The 19,310-nt window shown below is 39.7% G+C and overlaps 2 protein-coding genes across 5 annotated transcripts in view; one reads left to right on the top strand and one right to left on the bottom strand.

Moving 5' to 3' along the window:
- Positions 1 to 4,661, bottom strand: part of VTI1A (vesicle transport through interaction with t-SNAREs 1A) — a 248,033-nt gene extending 243,372 nt beyond the window's left edge. Inside the window, exons 1-2 of one of the 4 annotated variants that reach the window (XM_087725835.1) lie at positions 4,367 to 4,661; positions 3,304 to 3,362 (exon numbers count right to left, since the gene is read on the bottom strand). In XM_087725835.1, coding sequence (XP_087581961.1) covers positions 3,304 to 3,362; positions 4,367 to 4,460 — 153 coding nt within the window. In that variant the 5' untranslated portion in view covers positions 4,461 to 4,661. The remainder of the gene's footprint in view (positions 1 to 3,303; positions 3,363 to 4,366) is intronic. The other 3 variants (XM_087725836.1, XM_087725833.1, XM_087725834.1) reach the window with 3 other exon arrangements.
- A 289-nt stretch (positions 4,662 to 4,950) lies between these two features.
- On the top strand, positions 4,951 to 19,034 carry ZDHHC6 (zDHHC palmitoyltransferase 6). Its single transcript, XM_087725832.1, has 11 exons — positions 4,951 to 5,047; positions 7,076 to 7,533; positions 8,208 to 8,299; positions 8,547 to 8,706; positions 9,487 to 9,648; positions 12,787 to 12,840; positions 15,506 to 15,673; positions 15,777 to 15,818; positions 16,266 to 16,412; positions 16,514 to 16,556; positions 18,716 to 19,034. The coding sequence occupies exons 2-11, from the start codon at positions 7,267 to 7,269 to the stop codon at positions 18,817 to 18,819; spliced, it is 1,239 nt and encodes a 412-aa protein (XP_087581958.1). The 5' UTR covers positions 4,951 to 5,047; positions 7,076 to 7,266; the 3' UTR covers positions 18,820 to 19,034.
- Positions 19,035 to 19,310: the final 276 nt, after the last annotated feature.

Here is a 19,310-nt window from a genome sequence, read left to right as displayed (position 1 = left end):
TGGAAACCAAGGACCCAGAGTGTGAAGGAAGAATGGAGAGGACAATCAAGCACAGTAATCCCACAGTCATTGAACTAGTTTTGGGTGCTTTGGGCGAAAGTGGCTCTCATCATCCAACAATGCAGAAGAGCTGAAGGCCGCTATAGAAGCATTGTAGTCTTCCATAACACCTCAGCAGTGCAACAGGCTGATAGCTTCCATGCCATGCCGCATTGAGGGAGTAATTGCTGCAAAAGGGGCCCAAACCAAGTACTAAGTACATATGCATGCTTATACTTTTCAGAGGTCCGATATTGTTCTATGTACAATCCTTGTTTTATTGATTGCATGTAATATTCTAATTTTTTGAGATGGTGGATTTGGGGTTTTCATGAGCTGTACGCCATAATCATCACAATTATGACAAATCACAGCTTGAACTATCTTGCTTTGCATGTAATGAGTCATCTCATATATTAGTTTCACCTTTTAAGTTGCATTACTGAAATAAATGAACTTTTGCACTATATTCTAATTTTTCGAGTTTCACCTGTAAATTTAATAATAAAATAAATTTTGTCACAGCAGCCAACCAGATGCCTTTCAGCTGTTCAAACAAGGAGTGCTACATTTACTTTTTTCTCAATTATGTCCTCCTGCAAAAAGTACACCAAAATGTAAAACTGAGTTTTCAAGACTGATAGCCCTTCATTATTCTGTTTTGCATTAAGTAACCCAACCCATTTTTAAGACACTCTCATAGCTTGTACTAATTTACTTAACATAGAAAATTTATATAATCCCACTACCACTTCAAGCAAATAACTGTAGGCGGCTAATAATACAAAACAATACATACAATTAAAAACAGACATAATAAATACAGAATACAAAGCCGTTATATAGTATACAGGAAAGCACATATTCTTTGCTTTTATTTTAATTATAACTTGGTTTCCTTCTTCTTTATCAATTCTTCCACTTAAATGAGAGCCCTTACATTATATTTCTATAGGATCTTGAATATTATCTACAGATTCATTTGTATTGGTCTCTGCTAACAAGGATATGCCAAGTTTTTACAGCCTTCCATAAGTGTAAGGTTGGAACTGTCTGCCTTTTTGGATTTCCAGGGAAGACACCGCACTAAGGGCATTCAGAACATACCCAACATGTATCACTTATGGTTTAAAAGATGATAATCAGCATCTTGAAGTGCACCCAGAAGCCATCTGGAAACCAACACAGCTTGCACTGCATTCTGAATAATTAAAGTTTTCAAACGTGTTTCAAGGGCAGCCCCCATGTGGATCACATTGTAGTAATCAAGATGATAAGAGATAAAGGTGTGATGACTTTAAGTTGATGTGAGTTCATCATCAAGGGATTTGTCACTTCTACAGGAACATCTCCCTCATCCTGCAAACAATTCTCTCCTTGTCAAGGTCCTTGTTCTTTTTGAAGGCAAAGAAGCTATTATACTGGGAGTAGCACTAAGTACTACTTCCACCTAGAAGATCTCTTAATACAGGGGTGTCAAATTAGTGGCTCACAGGCCAGTTGTGTCATGCGCTGGGCATGCCCACCCCTGGTTTAACGAGGGGGAAAAGTCATGTTACGTCATATGATGACAACGTGACAATGCAAGTTTGACAGCTGTGTCTTAATACTGCTTTGAATATTTCTAAGCATCTCCAGTACATCAATCTTGGATTTCAAGAAATTGATTCGAACTCTGAGAGTCAGGAGTTCACTGGACTGAACATAAACCCACAATCCATGCTCAACTGATAAAAAGCCAGACAATGTACACATTATATAATACACCAGAAAGCACATCTTCCTTGATTTCATTTTAGTTATTAGTAACTTGATCTCCTTCTTTATAAATTGTTCCACTTAAATGATAGCCCTTGTTTTATATTTTTACAGAAAGTGAGCCATTCTAACCCCACACAATTGTTAACCCTAGTTAAATAATGTAACTATAATGCTAATCTGTAGAAAACAGAAGTTACTGTGTATCATTCTCACAAGATTCTTCCTGTATGTTTGCCAAATAGATCACAAACTCTAAAATGCCATAATATGTAACAAGTGTAAAAGAATAAAAATCTATAAAAATTGTAAACAACAAATTGTAAACAATCTGTTTGCCCACTAGGTCACAAACTTTCTTCTAAAAAGTGCTACTCGGGACTAAACTAGCTAAAGCAATGCTACTCCATCCATTAGTTCATTATCTGAAAAATGATCCATCTGCATCTGTAAGACCTTGAGTTCAAACTATGTTCTCAGAAAACAAGCAGAGGTATCTCACTGAGTCCTAAAGACCTAATAATCTTATCCAATTATGCAAATAGCCCTCCTTAAATAAGCTTCCCAAATTTACCAATTTCTTCACAAATTTCCCCTATTCCTGTTGGTTTTCTGTTTGCTGATTCTGGCTATCAGCTTCCAAGGCATACAATAATCTGAAGGAGTTTGATAACATCTTTTCAGATTAACAAATGTTATTTTATTAAGTTTTTTATGAGCCATAGCTCACTTCATCAGGTGTACAGAGTGCAGGATTCCAATTGGGATGATACAGGGAGAAGGGAAAGGAAGACGGGGGGGGGGGTTATGCAGGAACAGGTTACACATAAGATAATTACAAGTATCTTATTAATTAATAATGGTAATGTCTTTAAAATGTGCTTTTAAAGACATGGAGTAGCTAAAACTCTCTAAAGACCTGATCTCAATTATTTCAGAAAATCTTAACAAACATAAGGATTTTTAAGAAGTTACAATAAAGTAGTTACTGTAAAAGTAAAAGTAAAGTTTTCCCATCTCTAGTCATGTTCATCTCAAGGGAGCGGTGCTCACTTGCTTTCTTACCGAAGGAACCAGCATTGTCTGAAGACATTTCTGTGTTCATGTGGCCAGCATGACTGTATATCAAGGTGCACGGAATGCTGTTACCTTCCCACCAAAGTGGTACCTCTTTATCTACTTGCATTTGCATGCATCCGAAGTCCTAGGTGGGTAGGAACTGTGGTGAGTAACAGGAGCTCACCCTGTTGCATGGCACTCAAGTTTTAAACCCAGGCATTCAGCTTTCCAGCCAACAAGCTTTTAACCGCTGAACCATCATGCACCCAATCCATGAAAGCATTTTTTTAAAAATAAAAATGTGTTAGTTTGAAAAGATGCTGTCAAACTCCTACTAATTTTGAGGTACCAGATAGACTAACAAGGTTATCAAGACATGAAGGAAAAACTCTTCCCAGTCTCGGTCCTTTAGTATCCACAATTTAATACACTATTTCTACAACTTACCAACTCTCTTGCTTCCTCCAGCTGCTTTTCCACACTTGAAACCAACTGTCTCTTCTCATCTAAAACAAAATAATATATGCTTAGTTGAACAATATTTCTATTCTCAGAGCCATATTTAGTAACCACTTGACAGTACTGAAATCTGGCCTATTTTGCCAGAACTTGGAAGCAAAAGATTGAGTTAAGCTAGTATTTTGTGGAAGACCAACATAAAATTGCACATTTATAGGCTGAGACTGGGAAGTTGAAAGACATTCCAAAAGAAAGCCATGGCAAATGATACAGCTGATAAGAAAATTGCATGGCCACACTATTTCCAGAAAATTGCCTAGATATATCTATGGAGCCACCAGAAAGTTGCAAGTTTAAGGACATAATAAGGCATCTCTACTTTGTGTACATATTTCGTGTTTGACACTAGATAATTGTTAATCATGCATTTGGCAAGACAGTCTGTGATGGCATTGTTGCTTACTTTGAATCTTTAGCTTATACTCTATTTTCTGAAGGATAGATTTCTATTCATGCAAAGTAAAACCCTAATCATGAATATAGAATGGTTTACAACATGTTCTAAAATCCTATTTTTCTCTTACACTTCCTGTTTCAACCAATATGTGTTTTGTCTTAAGTGCTGTACAAATACATTGCCTCTACGGAGGTTCATGAAGTGTAATTTCAATATCCAAAAAGTTTTTCACAAGAAACTATCCTATCCAGTTCTGAAATATCTCAGATCAGGCTGAGTCATAGGACCTGCAACCTTAGCTAAGCCAGGGCAAGCCAAACCACAGGGGATTAAAGAAAAGGCTATCTCACTTATCATCTGAGGAGGAGCCATCCTCCTTGGTAGGCATCCCATACCTTTCGACCGTGAAAAACAGAATCCTGGGGTAAAAAGATCATTGGGTCTGACCAACGGAGTTCTTCCTTAGATGATCAGACTAACTACATCATCAAGGCACGAAAGGACCACAGTGGTGATAGGTAGGCAGCAGGTCGTGACATCGGCTGGAGAGATGCAGAGGGCTGCCACCCACCCACCATCACCGCCATCACTCACCTCCAACCAACTTGGGGATTTTTCCAATGCGGTTCGTGATCTCAGCGGTAAGAACCGAAAAGTCTTGCTCGTAGCCCTCGAAATCAGAGGACATGATGGCGGCAGCAGCAGCAGCAAGAAAGAAAGAACAAAAAACTGGACCTGAATGTCCAAACAGCCAAACTGCCCGCCGTTGACGGAAGCAAACGAAGCAACCCTCGCCTTTCGCGAAACACCAAAACTCTCAACTATAGCCGCTCCTCCTGTCACCGCCGGAGACTTCCGGATTGAGTCCCACGGGCAAGGTCTTCCCGGGTGCTTTGGACGCCAGTCGAGGTTCCGCTCTCCTATTTTCCCTCATCCGACGGATCTCCCCGCACCTTTTCCTGACTGGCGTCGTGTAGTCGACGACCTTCACCGGGTTATCTTTTCGAGCAAGGCAAAGAGAATAAGAAAGAGGCAGGGAGACCGTCCGTTCGCTGCTAAATACAAATAAAAATTCTGCGGGCCGGGGAAGGCTTTTGGATTGAAACCTCTTTTTTATCCGCAATGTGTTCCTGTCCGTGGGGGAAGTGTTTCTCCAGGACACTTGCCAGCCTATTGAGGGCATTTCCAAAGTCAGGGCGGAACGGAAGGATTGCATGTCCGGGTTCTAAGAAGGCGTCCCGGGGAAGTAGAGCACGGAGCCGCTGAAAGAGCGCGGTAAATAAAGGCGGAAAGCGGGGATTCCCTTACTGCCTGAAGAAAAGGCAGCGGGGGGGGGGGCGGGGGGGAGGTAGCCGGGACCAAACAGGCTGGGGTTCGTCGCTGGTAAGCCGCGATGTCCCGCCTTGACGGCGATCGCAAAGACAGAGGACCTTTCGGTTGAAAGCAAAGGGGTTTGCAGACCCTTCTCTCCCTTCTTCTAATCTAAGGGTAGAAAGGAGGGGGAGAGGCTGTGCCGCGATCAGCCTTTGGTTCTACTTTGCCTGCTGAGTCACCTGTTTTACCATTGAAAGAAGGAGGAGGAGGGTTTTCCTTTATGGTTTCCCTGTCCTTGAAATTGCGAGAAATAGGCAGAGAATATAGAAGCAGACGTAGCACGCGCTTCCCCTGTTGAACTACTTGCCTGTTGCGCCTTCCTTGGACTTCGGTGTCCGTAGAGAAGGGGGAACAACACCGTGCTGTTGTTTTGTATTGCGATGCTCAAAGTACAGATATGGGTTTTTTTCCCCTGATCTAATAAATAGGGAAGGATTTCACTCCCTGGGATCTTTGTTGTTTCAACGAATTACTTATATGAGCGTTCTGTATAAATTAACTTCATGTGTAAAAGTTGCGAAGGTGTATTGCAAATCAAATCGTTTTTTGTGGTCATAGAGCAGTGATGTAGTATAACTGACCACGGCAGAGTTGTTTAAATACAGATAGTCCTCAACGTACTACTCCAATTGAGTCCAAAATTTCTGTGGCTAAGTGAGACATTTGTTAAGTGAGTTTTGCTCCATTTTACAACTTTTACAGTTATAAAGTGAATCACTGTAGTTGTTAAGTTAATAAGACAGTTGCTAAGTGAATCTAGCGTCCCTATGGACTTTGCTTGTCAAAAGGTTGCAAAAGGGATCACATAAGCCCGGGACAATGCAACCATCATAAATATGAATCAATTGCCAAGCGTCTGAATTTTGATCATGTGCCCATGGAGATACTGCAGTGGTTGTAAGTGTGAAAAAATGATTGCGTCACTTTTTGCAGCATCATTGTAACTTCAAATTGTCACGAACTGAACTGTTGTAAGGTGAAGACTACTTGTACTCCAAGAGCAGTATAGCAAATAGTTATATCTCCCAACAGTACTTGTGTCACAGAGCCCATAGGTTATCCTATTCTTCTTGAACTTACTTGGAATGTCACTGAATTAATCAATCTGTAAGATGAAAGAGGCTAAAATAAATACTTTGGATTTTTTCATTATTAGTTAATGGTGGACTACCAGATTGTTCTTTCTTTTGTGAAAAATCAAAACAGTTTTGTAGTGGAGAACTATTCACATTTTCAGATGCTTAATACATACTTAATTACTTTACTGCATTTTTTCAAAAGAAAAAAAAAAGAAATTGCCTAAATAGACCAAAACAAAAATGTCTGCTAGCCCAGGCATTTTCCCACATGAAAAGCTAACTTCATTGCAGTGCCACAAACAATGTTTGAAGTTTCCTCCTGCTGTGTGACATACATGTTAAAAAAAATATCTAAATTCTTACTTGCATTTGAAATTAGTTTTTGGACTGTTTCTTAGAATGAGAAACAGATGTTTCATTGGAAATTATTTCAAATGTGGCATTTTTAAATTATTTTCTCCAGGATTTGCTTCATAAACTGTTTGCATCATTTGCCTTCACAAAACAAAATAATTAACAAGGTCCACATTAGACAGAAAAGGTATAATCTTGTTAATATTTACCAGTTATTCTAACTTGTAACAAACTTGGAATCAATTTTCCAGTTCAGATATCAGCTGATTTTTAAAAAATGCAGTGTGTGTGCGCGCACACACACATACAAAATAAGGATCAGAGCCAAACATGACTATAATAGAGAGCGAAGAAAGAACAGGGAATGGGGTGCTCTATAGGCCATTTTTCTGTCAGTGAACCATGATCTGTTGCCCTAAATCAATTTGTTTCTAATAAAAATGTTTATTTTGTAGTTGTTTGGTTGGAAATTTTCTTTTCTTTTCTTTTTGTTCAGGTTTTAAAAGAAAACTTATGAAGAGTTCCTGTAGTTGATGATTCTTCCAAATGTGAAGAATGGCTTAAATCCAGCTACTTCAAAATTAGTGTTTGGACATCTTACCATTCAAGTAGAGATGAAAATATATGACAAATGGAAATGTGATCCTAAAAGAAATTGAATGAAATAAGAATCAACTTGAATACAGCATGGGGATGTTTTGTTCAATCATTAGATTTGAAAATCTCTATGAACTGAAAAGACTATGCCACTGGGGACCAATCATAGCACTTAGTGTAATAGCAATATGTTCTGTCATGGCTATCATTGATGCAGTCCTGTGGTACTGGCCTTTGGATACGACAGGAGGAAGTATTAATTTCATCATGCTCATCAATTGGACTGTTATGATCCTTTATAACTACTTCAATGCCATGTTTGTTGGCCCTGGATATGTTCCTATTGGATGGAAACCAGTAAGCAAATAACAGTATGGTATATCCACCCCACCTCCCTTAAAATAATATTTTACTCTGTAAATATTGATTTACCCTGATTTTATGTTAGGTAATTGCTTAGGAAACCTAATTTTTGGATCTATAGAATGAAAGCAAAATGGGAGCCAGTGGGAAATTAATCTATGCACTTTTGTGGATACTTGCTGAATATAAATAAACCTATAAATAAACCTGTTCAATTCAATTCAATTCAATATATAATTGCCATTGCACATCTAAAATTATAGTCTACCTCCTTCCAGATATATCTCTTCACTGGATAGCACTAGCTAAACAACAGATACCTTTTAAAAAACCTAATTTCTTTCTGCGAAAAAAAGTTATATAGTGAGTAAGGCAGCTTGCAGGTAAGACTCATTGAACAAGGTGGTAATACATCTGAGATTATGGTTTATCAATTCCACCACCCTTACACAGTTACATTGATTTTTTTGTTCTTGTGCTTTAGGCTTGTTCCTGCAGCAGGAAATTTGTTATAGATATTTTACTTCCCGAAATTCTGCTTTAATGCATAGATGAACTTTATAAGATACTTGTTTCCTTTATCAGTTTCTATTTGTGTGTGTGTGTGTGTGTGTGTGTGTGTGTGTGTACACACACATATATATATATATATACTGCTTTGTTTTTAGGAAAACTCTCAGGACTCCATGTATCTTCAATACTGTAAAATATGCCAATCTTACAAAGCACCACGTTCACATCACTGCCGAAAATGTAACAGGTACTATTGCTAATAAATACTGTTCATTGGATAAAGTTAATACCTATTTACTTAAATCATTTCATATAATTTATGGAACGTGAAAATAAAACCCATTTCACGTTCCTCGGGTTACACTTACAGCTATTTTGCTGTATCAATGTCTGAAATTAAGGCCTTTTTTTAGATGTCAAGAAAGATGTGATGAATGAGAATAGGGATGGCTGCTGGTCACTGTGCTTGTATTAAATTTGGATTTGCTTCTTAGGTGTGTAATGAAGATGGACCACCACTGTCCATGGATTAATAACTGCTGTGGATTTCAGAATCATGCCTCATTTACACTCTTTCTTCTGCTAGCCCCTCTGGGCTGTATCCACGCTGCTTTTATTTTTGTCATGACCATGTATACTCAGCTTTATAACAGGGTAAGAAAACACTGTTTTTTGCTTCTTTAAAACATACACAAAATTGTATGAATTCACTTTTGGATGAACAGCTTTCATAATTATCTTATACTTGGCTGTAGTCAAAATTATATGTTTTGTATGCTAAGTGTCTTTATACTGACAATCTGGAACTCTTGAAAGTTGTAGCTTTTGCTCCATATCCTTTATTCTTTCTTCATCTGACCCAGAAATAGTTATTCTTCGACATATATAATATATTTCATGAACCTAATTAAAAGTCCAGAGTCACCTTATAAGGGAGATGGGTGGCATAATATGCCCTTAAATGGGAAAGTACATTTCTTCAGAAATTGAACTCTGTGCTATATTTTGCATCTGTGCCTCTGTCAGTAATAATAAATTGTGGATAATGTCATTCAATGTTGTTCATTCTATTTTAAAATTTCCTATGAAATTAGGAACCATTTAAAAATATAGCAAATTAAAGAAAGAATTTGAGTTGAATTCACTGTTTCCTTTCAGAATGCTTAGCTTTAAATTCAAAGTTACCTATAAGTCTGGTGCATTCAGTATGCCTGTCGTTTATTCATGTCTAACTAATCACATTTCCAATAAATCAGATAGTGCATGCCCTTCAAGTAAGATATAACTTTTGGCTTAGTCATATACTATGGAAACAACTCTGATTGTAGATTGAACTTCAATCGATAAACAGTTAAAACTAGATAGTTCTTGCTGAGGATGAACTGTTCAGCTAGCTGCTTAATAATTTTCTTCTCTTTTGTTTCTTTTAAATAGGTCTCCTTTGGCTGGAGTTCTGTGAAAATTGATATGAGTGCAGTCAGGAGGGATCCCCGGCCAATCATTCCTTTTGAGTTGTCTGCATTTGCTGCCTCGTTATTTGCCCTGGGACTGGCATTAGGTACTACACTAGCAGTTGGAATGTTGTTTGTTATCCAGGTGAGTCAGATACAGAGATGAGATGTTCTGACGAGATGTTCTGGTGGTCAAAGTGTGGAGGCAGATCTCAGTGCCTTATAGCATCTTGTTTTCTCTTAATTCTGGACTCTTGTTTTAAATATCCAATCAGAAATTTGAATTTCCAGTCTCTCTGCAGTGTATTTCATAATCATGACCACACAGCATTATGATTAAGGAAGCCTGTGGAGAGTAGAGATAGAAATCTTTCCACAGATGATCAGTTGTGCAACAGAGGAAAAACATGCTTTCTTTAATGGGAGGTCTTTGTATTAAATTTCATAACGGTTTATCTCTTAAACAGCTTTTTTCCTGTTTCAAATGTTCATTTGTGGGTGTTAAAGAAAGAAAAAAAGAGAGAGACAAGTTAAGATGTAGAAATCAACCTGGATCCTATTGGAATTTGTGATTCAGTTCACAATGAGTAAAAACAAATTTTTACCAGGATTCTTTTTTTTTTCATTTTGAGTTACTAAAAGTTAGTGCCTATGTGTGTATACAATTACCAATGTTCCTTATTTGATCTATGCTATGAGTCAATACAGTGATTTCAATTTTAATTTGAAGGAGTAATTTAATCAAATTGTTTCACATGGCCCATATATAGACACGTTATATGAGTATGTTGTCCTATCAGCTAAGACATACCTGCCAATCTGTATTTCTTGCAATGTGTGCCCTGTTTCTTTAATATATTCATACTCATATCCTTTCTTTTTGCATTTATACTCACCCATTTCCCTTTGGGGAACTTTTCAAAGTTTTGACATGCTACATAAGACTTCAGTATGACTGTTCACACCAATGGGTCTCCCACTTCTGCTATAAAAAACCCTGCTCTCATGGACATGTGCGGGCATTGCTTGATTTCTCACCTGCGGCTTTTACTCCATTGTATATAAAGCAGGAATGGAAGCTATGTAAATTTCATCCATGTATTCATGATAGAACTGGATTTCCCTTTTCCTTTTTTTATATATTTATCCCTATTTTTTTCAAGTGAAAATCTCAGCAGAGGAAGGAAAGGGAGATATTTAATAAGGTAGTAAAATGACAGTATGATTCCTTTTGTCCTTTTTTAATAAAGGCTTTTATAAATCAATACACTGTTTTGGTATAATGTTATGCATATAGTAGTAACTGAAGATTATTGACACACTATTATTTAAATCAGTGGATCTCAACCTTCCTAATGCTGCGACCTTTTAATACAGTTCCTCATGTTATGGTGACCCCCCCCCCCCCAACCATAAAATTATTTTATGTTTTCCGTATTTTTTTGAAAATATGTGTTTTTTTATGGTCTTAGGTGAAAGGGGTCCCAACCCACAGGTTGGGAACTGCTGAAGGACCGGAGGTCGGGGATTATATGAAGCTCCGGGGGCAGCTCATTCCAGAGGGAAGGCGCTCCCACAGAGAAGGCTCTCCCCCTGGGGGTCACTAGCCGACACTGTCTGGCCGACGGCACCCTGAGGAGACCAACTCTGTGGGATCGCACTGGACGATGGGAGGCTACTGGTGGCAGTAGGTGGTCTAGCAGGTACTCTGGGCTTAAGCCATGGAGCACTTTAAAAGTCATAATTAGTACCTTGAATCATACCCAGAAGACAACCGGCAACCAGTGCAGGCCGCCTAAAAGGGGTGTAACATGGGAGCACCTAGGTGCCCCCATGATAACCTGCGCAGCCGCATTCTGGACCAGTTGAAGCTTCCGGGTGCTCTTCAAGGGCAGCCCCATGTAGAGAGCATTACAGTAGTCCAGGCAAGAAAGGACGAGGGCATGAGTGACTGTGGACAGAGCATCCCGATCCAGGAAGGGGCGCAACTGACATACCAGGCGAACCTGGTAAAAGCCCCCCCTGGTCACGGCCATCAGGTGGTCTTCTAAACTAAGCTGCGTATCCAGGAGGATGCCCAGATTGCGGGCCCTCTCTGAGGGGGCTAAAATTTCTCCCCCCTATCATCAAAGATGGAACAAGATGCACAAATCGGGATGACGGAAACCACAGCCACTCCGTCTTGGAGGGATTGAGCTTGAGCCTGTTCCTCCCCATCCAGATCCGCACAGCCTCCAGGCATTAGGACATCACGTTGGGGGCATCGTTTGGGTTGTTTGGGATAGAGATGAAAAGTTGGGTATCATCAGCATATTGATGATACTGTACCCCAAAACCACGGATGATCTCACCCAGTAGTTTCATATATATGTTGAACAGGAGGGGTGAGAGAACCAACCCCTGGGGCACCCCACAAGTGATGCACCTCGGGGTCAATCCCTGCCCTCTAGTCAACACAAACTGCGACTGATCCGACATGTAGGAGGAGAACCACCGTAAAATGGTGCCCCCCACTCCCAACCCCTTGAGTCGTCTCAGTAGGATACCATGGTCGATGGTATCGAAAGCCGCTGAGAGGTCTAATACGACCAGGACAGAGGAGCAGCCCCTGTCCCAGGGCCGCCAGAGATCATCGACCAACGCGACCAATGCCGTCTCCGTACTGTATCCGGGCCTGAAACCCGACTGAAATGGATCCAGGTAGACAGCTTCATCTAGGGACTGGGGAAGCTGACGTGCTACCGCATTCTCAACAACCTTCGCTACAAAGCGAAGGTTGGGGACTGGACAATAGTTGGCTAAAGAAGCTGAGTCCAAGGAAGGTTTCTTAAGGAGGGGCCTCACCACCACCTCCTTCAAGGCAGTGGGAAAGAACCCCTCTCTCAACGAAACATTGGTAATCGCCTGGAGCCAGCCTCATGTCACCTCCCGGGAAGCCGAGACTAACCAAGAGGGACACGGGTCCAGCACACAATAGATATTTCGGCCTCCTTAGAAGCCGGACTATAAATGATCACATTTGGCATGTCGTGTAATATATTGTGTGTGGGAGTTGTTTTTACCTAAATTTTATTAAATTTTTATTTTGTATGTATATTGCGTTTATCTACAAAGAATTATATTATATTGGTTCATTCATTCATTCAAATTATAAACAGTATTGTTAAGGTTTCCTGTTTTCTATTTTTTGATCTACTGCTCTGAATATAATTTATGTGGAATGAATTTCTTTTTTCTCACTGTATACATTGTAGGCATGAGCTAATCTTTGTAATTTTTCTAGATGAAAATAATCTTAAGGAATAAAACTTCAATAGAATTATGGATTGAAGAAAAGGTAAAAAATAATTATTCAAATACTCATTTAAATATATATTATGCCACAGAATGTAGTAGTAATTCTTGATAAACAGTATTTTGTACCATTTCCTGTTTATGTGATTTAATTAAGCCAGGATCTTTTACAACCTTTTCACACATTTTCTAAGATCTTCCATCACAAGAAGACTCTAGCACATATGTCCACTATTGCCTTTTAAATGTTGGGTTTAAGGCAACTTGAACATTCTTTTTAATTATTCACTTCTCTTGGCTCATAATAAATCTGTCCTTTTGTCATTCTTAAATTCATATTTATATATTTGACAATTGCGGCAGCTCAGCTTCATTTAAGCTTCTGCATCCTAAGACGCTACTCACTAAAGAGAGAAAAATGTTGCCAATTAAATAGTCCTTCTGATATTTAGATGTAAAAGTCACAAAAGTGGTTTTTTTTTTTTTAAAAAAAAAAGGACAGACTGTTTTTCTCCACTATATAGTTTCCTTCAATCTGATTTAGTGAGTTGAGTTAACCCAGCTATTGGTATATGATAATCATTATTTATAATTCCACATATTTTGCAAATGTAGCCAATTTTAGTTTATTCAGCAGATCATGGTTAAACAAACAATGGTTTTACATACAAACAGTTTCTTTTATTGGTAAGGTGTGTCCATTCCATTGTACATGTAGAAACTCAGAGAACTGTCTCCCTGTACCTTCAGGGAAGAACTGTAACAACCACTGACATGACTGAGCACCTCCCACATCCATTCTGAGAATAATCTGAGAAATAATTCCAGAAATAAATTTTAATATGTGATACCATTACATCACTAGAGGTCAGCATACAGTAAAGAACTTTAAGGAATTATGTGAAGCAGCACAGTGCTTTTAAGAAACAGTGAAAGATTATGAAATAAAAAATAGTTTGATTTCTTGTAAAGGAAGGTATTTTCCTATTTAAATGCAACTATTTTTATTTAATAGAACTGTCTCTTTTAATACTCAATATAAATTGAACCAACACCGTGTTTCCCCGAAAATACAACAGGGTTTTATATTTTTTTGACCCATGAAATATGGCTTGGGCTTATTAGAGGGGGAGGGCTTATTGTTTTGAGGTTGCAGGGTGGCTGCTCCCTTGCGAGCAGGCTCCCGAAGAGCCGGGCACAGCCTCAGGGGCAAAGCAGCCATGAGGTGACCATGCTCACAAGCAGCTACCCAGCAAACCCCCTCTCCAGCTGTGCTGAGCACCAATCACTGACCTAGGGAGTATCCCTAAAGCGCCAAGCAATGTGGTGTTCTGCTCCCCCAAGCTCCTGCGGCTTGGCACATTTGGGATACCCCTAGGTCAGTGCATGGAGCTCTGCCTGGCTAGAGAGGGGGGTTGCGCGAGCGCCAGCTCCGCCCCCAGCTCGCATGCCTCCCAGCCTCACTATGCCCTGGGCCAGCTATCCTTGCAGTCGCCACCGAGCTCCAAGCAAAACTTCTTCTCTGGCTTCCAAACTCTGGAATTCGGCTTCCAATTCTTCCAGCAGCCTGCCCATAACTATAGAGCACACTCCTAAAGCTGGCGCTGCTGGAAGAATCAGAAGCTGAGTTCCAGAGTTTGGAACCGGAGAAGAAGTTTTTCTAGGAGCTTTGCGGCGGCTGCAAGGACAGCTGGCCCAGGGCATGGTGAGGCTGGGAGTCATGCGAGCTGGGGGCGGAGCAGGCGCTCGCGCAACCCCACTCTCTAGCCAGGCAGAGTTCCATGCACTGATCTAGGGTATATCCCAAATATGCCAAGCCGCGGGAGCTTCGGGGCAAGCAGAGCAATACATTGCTTGGTACCTTAGGGATACTCCCTAGGTCAGTGAATGGTGCTCTGTCCGGCTGGAGAGGGTTTTCCGGGTGGCTGCTCATGAGCATGGTCACCTCATGGCTGCTTCGCCCCTGAGGCTGTGTCTGGCTCTTTGGGAGCCCCCTCGCAAGGGAGCAGCAGCCCAGCAACTCCTCCCTCCAGACACGCAGAACGCCACTCCCCAACCTAGCGGTATCTCGAAGGGGCCAAGCAACATGAGTGCCTTTCTTCCGCCCCGGCTCCCGCAGGTTGGCACCTTCAGGATACCGCTAAGTCAGTGCTCTGCCTGGCTGGAGGGGGGTGTCCAGGGGGCTTATTTTCAGGGGGGCATATATTTTTGCCCACCTGAAAAATGCGGCAAGGTTTTAGTTTCAGGACATGTTGTATTTTCGGGAAAACATGGTAATATTTTGGCCTAATTTCAATCCTGAAGAATGTATGATTTTAAAAGTGTCCACTGTATTTAAATAAGAAGTTAAAAATGTGCCATTTCACATCACGTTTATTAAAACATCACGGTTCTGCTTATATAATTAATATAGAGGTGTTTTGTTCTCTCTGTTCCTATTTACAGCTACTGCTCTAGCATTAGAAAATAAACACCAAATAGTATAGCAATCTTCAGTGAGGGGGAAAAATCCCTTTCTCTTGCATGTGACTGTGGGCCCTGAGATTTCTCTTTTATCTTAGTTGAGCCTTTCTCATTTTTTACCACAATAATCACAAATTTAAATGTTGAGTAACATGAAAGTTCCTCCATGTTAGAAGTCTAATATATTCATATAATTGAGTGGTGTTTTTTTTCTTGTCAACTGTATTTGTACACATTCTTTGCAGGCCAAAGATCGCATTCAGTATTATCAAACAAAAGAAGTCTTTGTATTTCCTTATGACCTGGGAAGCAAATGGGATAACTTCAAGCAAGTCTTTACATGGTCTGGAAATCCAGAAGGAGATGGCTTGGAATGGCCTATAAGAGAAGGCTGCCATCAATACAGTTTAACAGTATGATATTTTCCCTTGTTTTTCCTTTACACACTTAAAATTAAATGTGAAGTAAATGCATTGAAAAATTGGCTTTATTAAAATGTTGCTTCATATCTTTCAGATTGAACAGTTAAAACAGAAAGCTGACAAGAGAGTGAGAAGTGTAAGTGATCAGCAATTCATCACATGGCTGCCTATATTGTCGTATGGATCTTAGCATTATATTGTTTTGAAAATTAAGAGCTGCATGGTTTCATGCTACATTTTTGAATGCTATGTTGGGTAAACAGGAAACACTAATAATGCCATTATAGCATAAAGTATTGTTACTTTTATAGATGTGTTGTAATTTATTTACCATTATATGTGTGTGATATTATAAATGTCTTTAGCTTGTTGAGAAGAAATAGAAGCAAAAAAGAAGAATCAAATAAAAAGAGAAGAAAAAATTATAAATAATTGCTTATGAGCTATTTCTCTGTGTTGAAAATTTTAATTGATTCTGTTTTGGTTAGTCCTTAACCTACCAGTTATGGAATGCATTGAAATCAATTGTTTGTAACCCACAAATTATCTTAAACAACTTTTATTTTTAATTCAAATTTTCCAGGTACGGTACCAAGCATTAGAAGACTATAATGGGGCCTTTTGCCCTGTTACGAAAGGTGTGAGGACTTTCTGTACGACTCCATGCACGGAAGAACCTAGAATTGTCCTTCACAAGGGAGATCACATTTTAGCCACCCGAGGACTGAAGTTAGTATCTCTATATATGATTACTTCAAACATTTTAAAATGTTGCAAAGGTAAACAAGTGCTGTCTGTTTAATTCTTTATTCTTCTTTTTTTATTTTTTGGCACTGGATGTATGGCGACAAAATTACTGACCTGCCAACAAATGGTAATTACTTTGTTTCAGTGTTAGAGTATCTTATTTCAATTTCATATTGTAGTTTAAATACAGTTTATGTCTTAAGCACATCACTTTCAATTAAGTTCATGATTCCAAATGCAAAATCCATTAAAACTATAACAAAAATTTGAAAAGCCAATCTGAAATAGTTTAAAATGAATTTCAGCAAATTTGGAGGACAGGCGATTAAGATTAAAATAATTCTATTTGAGAAAATCTGTGGTACAAATCCCTCCTTAAAGATAGAAAGGTACTATGCAGTGGTGGGTTTCTGCCGGTTTGTACCGGATCAGGAGAACTGGATGGTGAAATTTACCGATTCAGTGAGAGGAAACTTCTGGAACACCTGCCCCGGCCCTATCACTCCTCGCTCACCCCCGCCTGTCCAGAAGCCGCTCCATCGCTCGCTCCCACCGCCCGTCCGCACTATCCTAGCCCAATTCGGTGTTTTCTCCTGGATTCCTCTCTGTCATGCCTCCTCCGATCTCCCCAAGTTATTTCCCCAACGTGTGATAGCTTTGTCCTTGATTCCCCTCTGTCTTGCCTCCTCCGTCATCCCAAAGTTCTTTCCCCAGAATGTGGTAGCTTACTACTGGATTCCCCTCTGTCTTGCCTCCTCCGTTCTTCCAAAGTTCTTTCTCCAGAGTGTGATAGCTTTCTACTGGATTCCCCTCTGTCTTGCCTCCGCCGATTCCCCAAAGTTCTTTCCCCAGCATGTGGTAGCTTTCTATTGGATTCCCCTCTGTCTTGCTTCTTCTGTTCTCCCAAAGTTCTTTCCCCAATGTGTGATAGCTTTCTACTGGATTCCCCTCTGTTCATGCCTCCTCCATTCGCCCAAAGTTCTTTCCCCAGCGTGTGATAGCTTTTTACTGGATTTCCCTCTGTCATGCCTCCTCCGTTCTCCCAAAGTTCTTTCCCCAGAGTATGATAGCTTTCTATTGGATTCCCCTCTGTCTTGCCTCCTCCGATCTCCCAAAGTTCTTTCACCAGCATGTGATAGCTTTCTACTGCATTCCTCTCTGTCCTGCCTTCTCCGATCTCCCTAATTTCGGCCCTTAAATCTCCAGTTGTCTATTTTTGGGAGGTTTTCCCCTCCCCCCCCCATAGGAGTCCCAAAATTTTTTGCCACATGGCTTGGGGTGGTGGTCATGTGACTTAGTGTGCATGAGTGATGTCAAGTTGGCCATACCTGCCCGGTCACATGACTGCCAAGCCACGCCCACAAAATAGGCTACACCCACAGAATAGGTTCTAAAAAAAATTGAAACCCACCACTGGTACTATGCTATTATACCAAATAGATAATTTGTCCATCTTCCAGTATTTTAGAATTTAGAGTATTCCAAAAGTGTATCTAGAAACTAGAAAATTGAGTTTATTTAAACGGCTGGATTAAATAATTAAAAGTGCAGTTTTAAATATATTTCCTTTGAAATGATGAGATATACTTCAAGTTTGACATCTGTAGGTTTGTGCTGTTAGGAACTTTGATTATTTTCAATATGTTGATGGCAGATGCTGTCCTAGAAAAAACATTCCTTATCTTCACATGCAGGATGTAATGCTTCCAAATAAACTCCTACAGTAACATGGTTATATAAACAAAATCTGAGTCATGCCTTACATCAGGGATATCAAACATGATTTCATTGAGGGCCACTTCAGGGTGGTGTTTGACTTGGTGGGGCCAAGGTGGGCATGGCCAACTCGATGTCACTAGTGTCAGGGCAACTGTGGTGGCCTGAGTGCTCTGTCAGTGAAAGCAGGCTCTTGAGTTCCATTTTCTGCTGTGACAGCTTCCTGCAACCCTCTGCCAGCAAAAATGGAGCTTGGGAGGGCCACCCGTTGTCCTCCCAAGCACCATTTTTGCTGACAGAGGCACCACAGTCCAGTCCTTTGCTGTTTCCAGGGCGGTCTTGCAGGCCTGATCCAAGCAACCACTGAGGTGAATCTGGCCTCCGGGCCTTGAGTTTGACACCCCCATCTTATAACTTGAAGAAAAATTGTGAAAACTGAAAAAAGAGTTTAGTTTTGAAGATGTTGCACAGTTTTCAACAACATTCAGAGTGTATAATGATGGGACAGGGCGGAAAAATCTGCAAGTAGTACAGGTTTTTTTTATTTCTGCTGTTTTTTCTCACTACTAGATGGGGAGAGAATCAGAGGTTGGTTCCCAAGAAAATGTGTGGAAAAATGCCTGTATGATTCTGAATCAGATCAGCCATTGGATGGAGAAAAGAAAGCAAGATAACCCTTGTGATAACTGGAAAACTTTGCTTTGGACCACTGTCCTCCTACTTGAATATTGTGTATATATTATTATGTATGGAACAAAGATCACATTTTGTGTGTTTGCAAGGATGGGAGCTTCAGTGCCATAATCCTAATCATCTTTTGCCATTTTTAAAAGAGAGGAAGCCATTTCATGGACACTTTTTCATATTAAAGCTTTCACAATATAGAGCACATTTGGCTTGCTTTTTTATTTAATATTATTATTATTATTATTATTATTATTATTATTATTATTATTATTATTATTATATAATCTTAAGAAACATAAGAGCTACATTTTTTTCTGATGTTTAAGTACTGCTCACTCATAAAAATATATTCTTGTTATTTACATTCCTCAAATTACTTTTCTATTGCCATCATGAAAGTCAAAAGGACTATGTAAATGAATGCAGCTGAGTTGACTTAGCTGATGCTTTGGATTTTTTTTTTTTAATTTTAATATGT

Source organism: Thamnophis sirtalis, unplaced genomic scaffold, assembly GCF_051295495.1.
Source record: "Thamnophis sirtalis isolate CommonGarterSnake01/CBP01778 unplaced genomic scaffold, rThaSir2_p1.2 scaffold_11, whole genome shotgun sequence".
NCBI lineage: Eukaryota > Metazoa > Chordata > Lepidosauria > Squamata > Natricidae > Thamnophis > Thamnophis sirtalis.
The sequence above is the reverse complement of the archived record's forward strand: the minus strand, read 5'-3'. Positions and strand labels throughout refer to the sequence as shown.

Bases quoted from the DNA above. Each gene is read 5' to 3' on its own strand.
- ZDHHC6 (XM_087725832.1), top strand. From the start codon at position 7,267: ATGGGGATGTTTTGTTCAATCATTAGATTTGAAAATCTCTATGAACTG. The intron at 8,707-9,486 runs GTAAGAAAACAC...TCTTTTAAATAG, and splicing joins ATACTCAGCTTTATAACAGG to GTCTCCTTTGGCTGGAGTTC. The intron at 12,841-15,505 runs GTAAAAAATAAT...CATTCTTTGCAG, and splicing joins AATTATGGATTGAAGAAAAG to GCCAAAGATCGCATTCAGTA.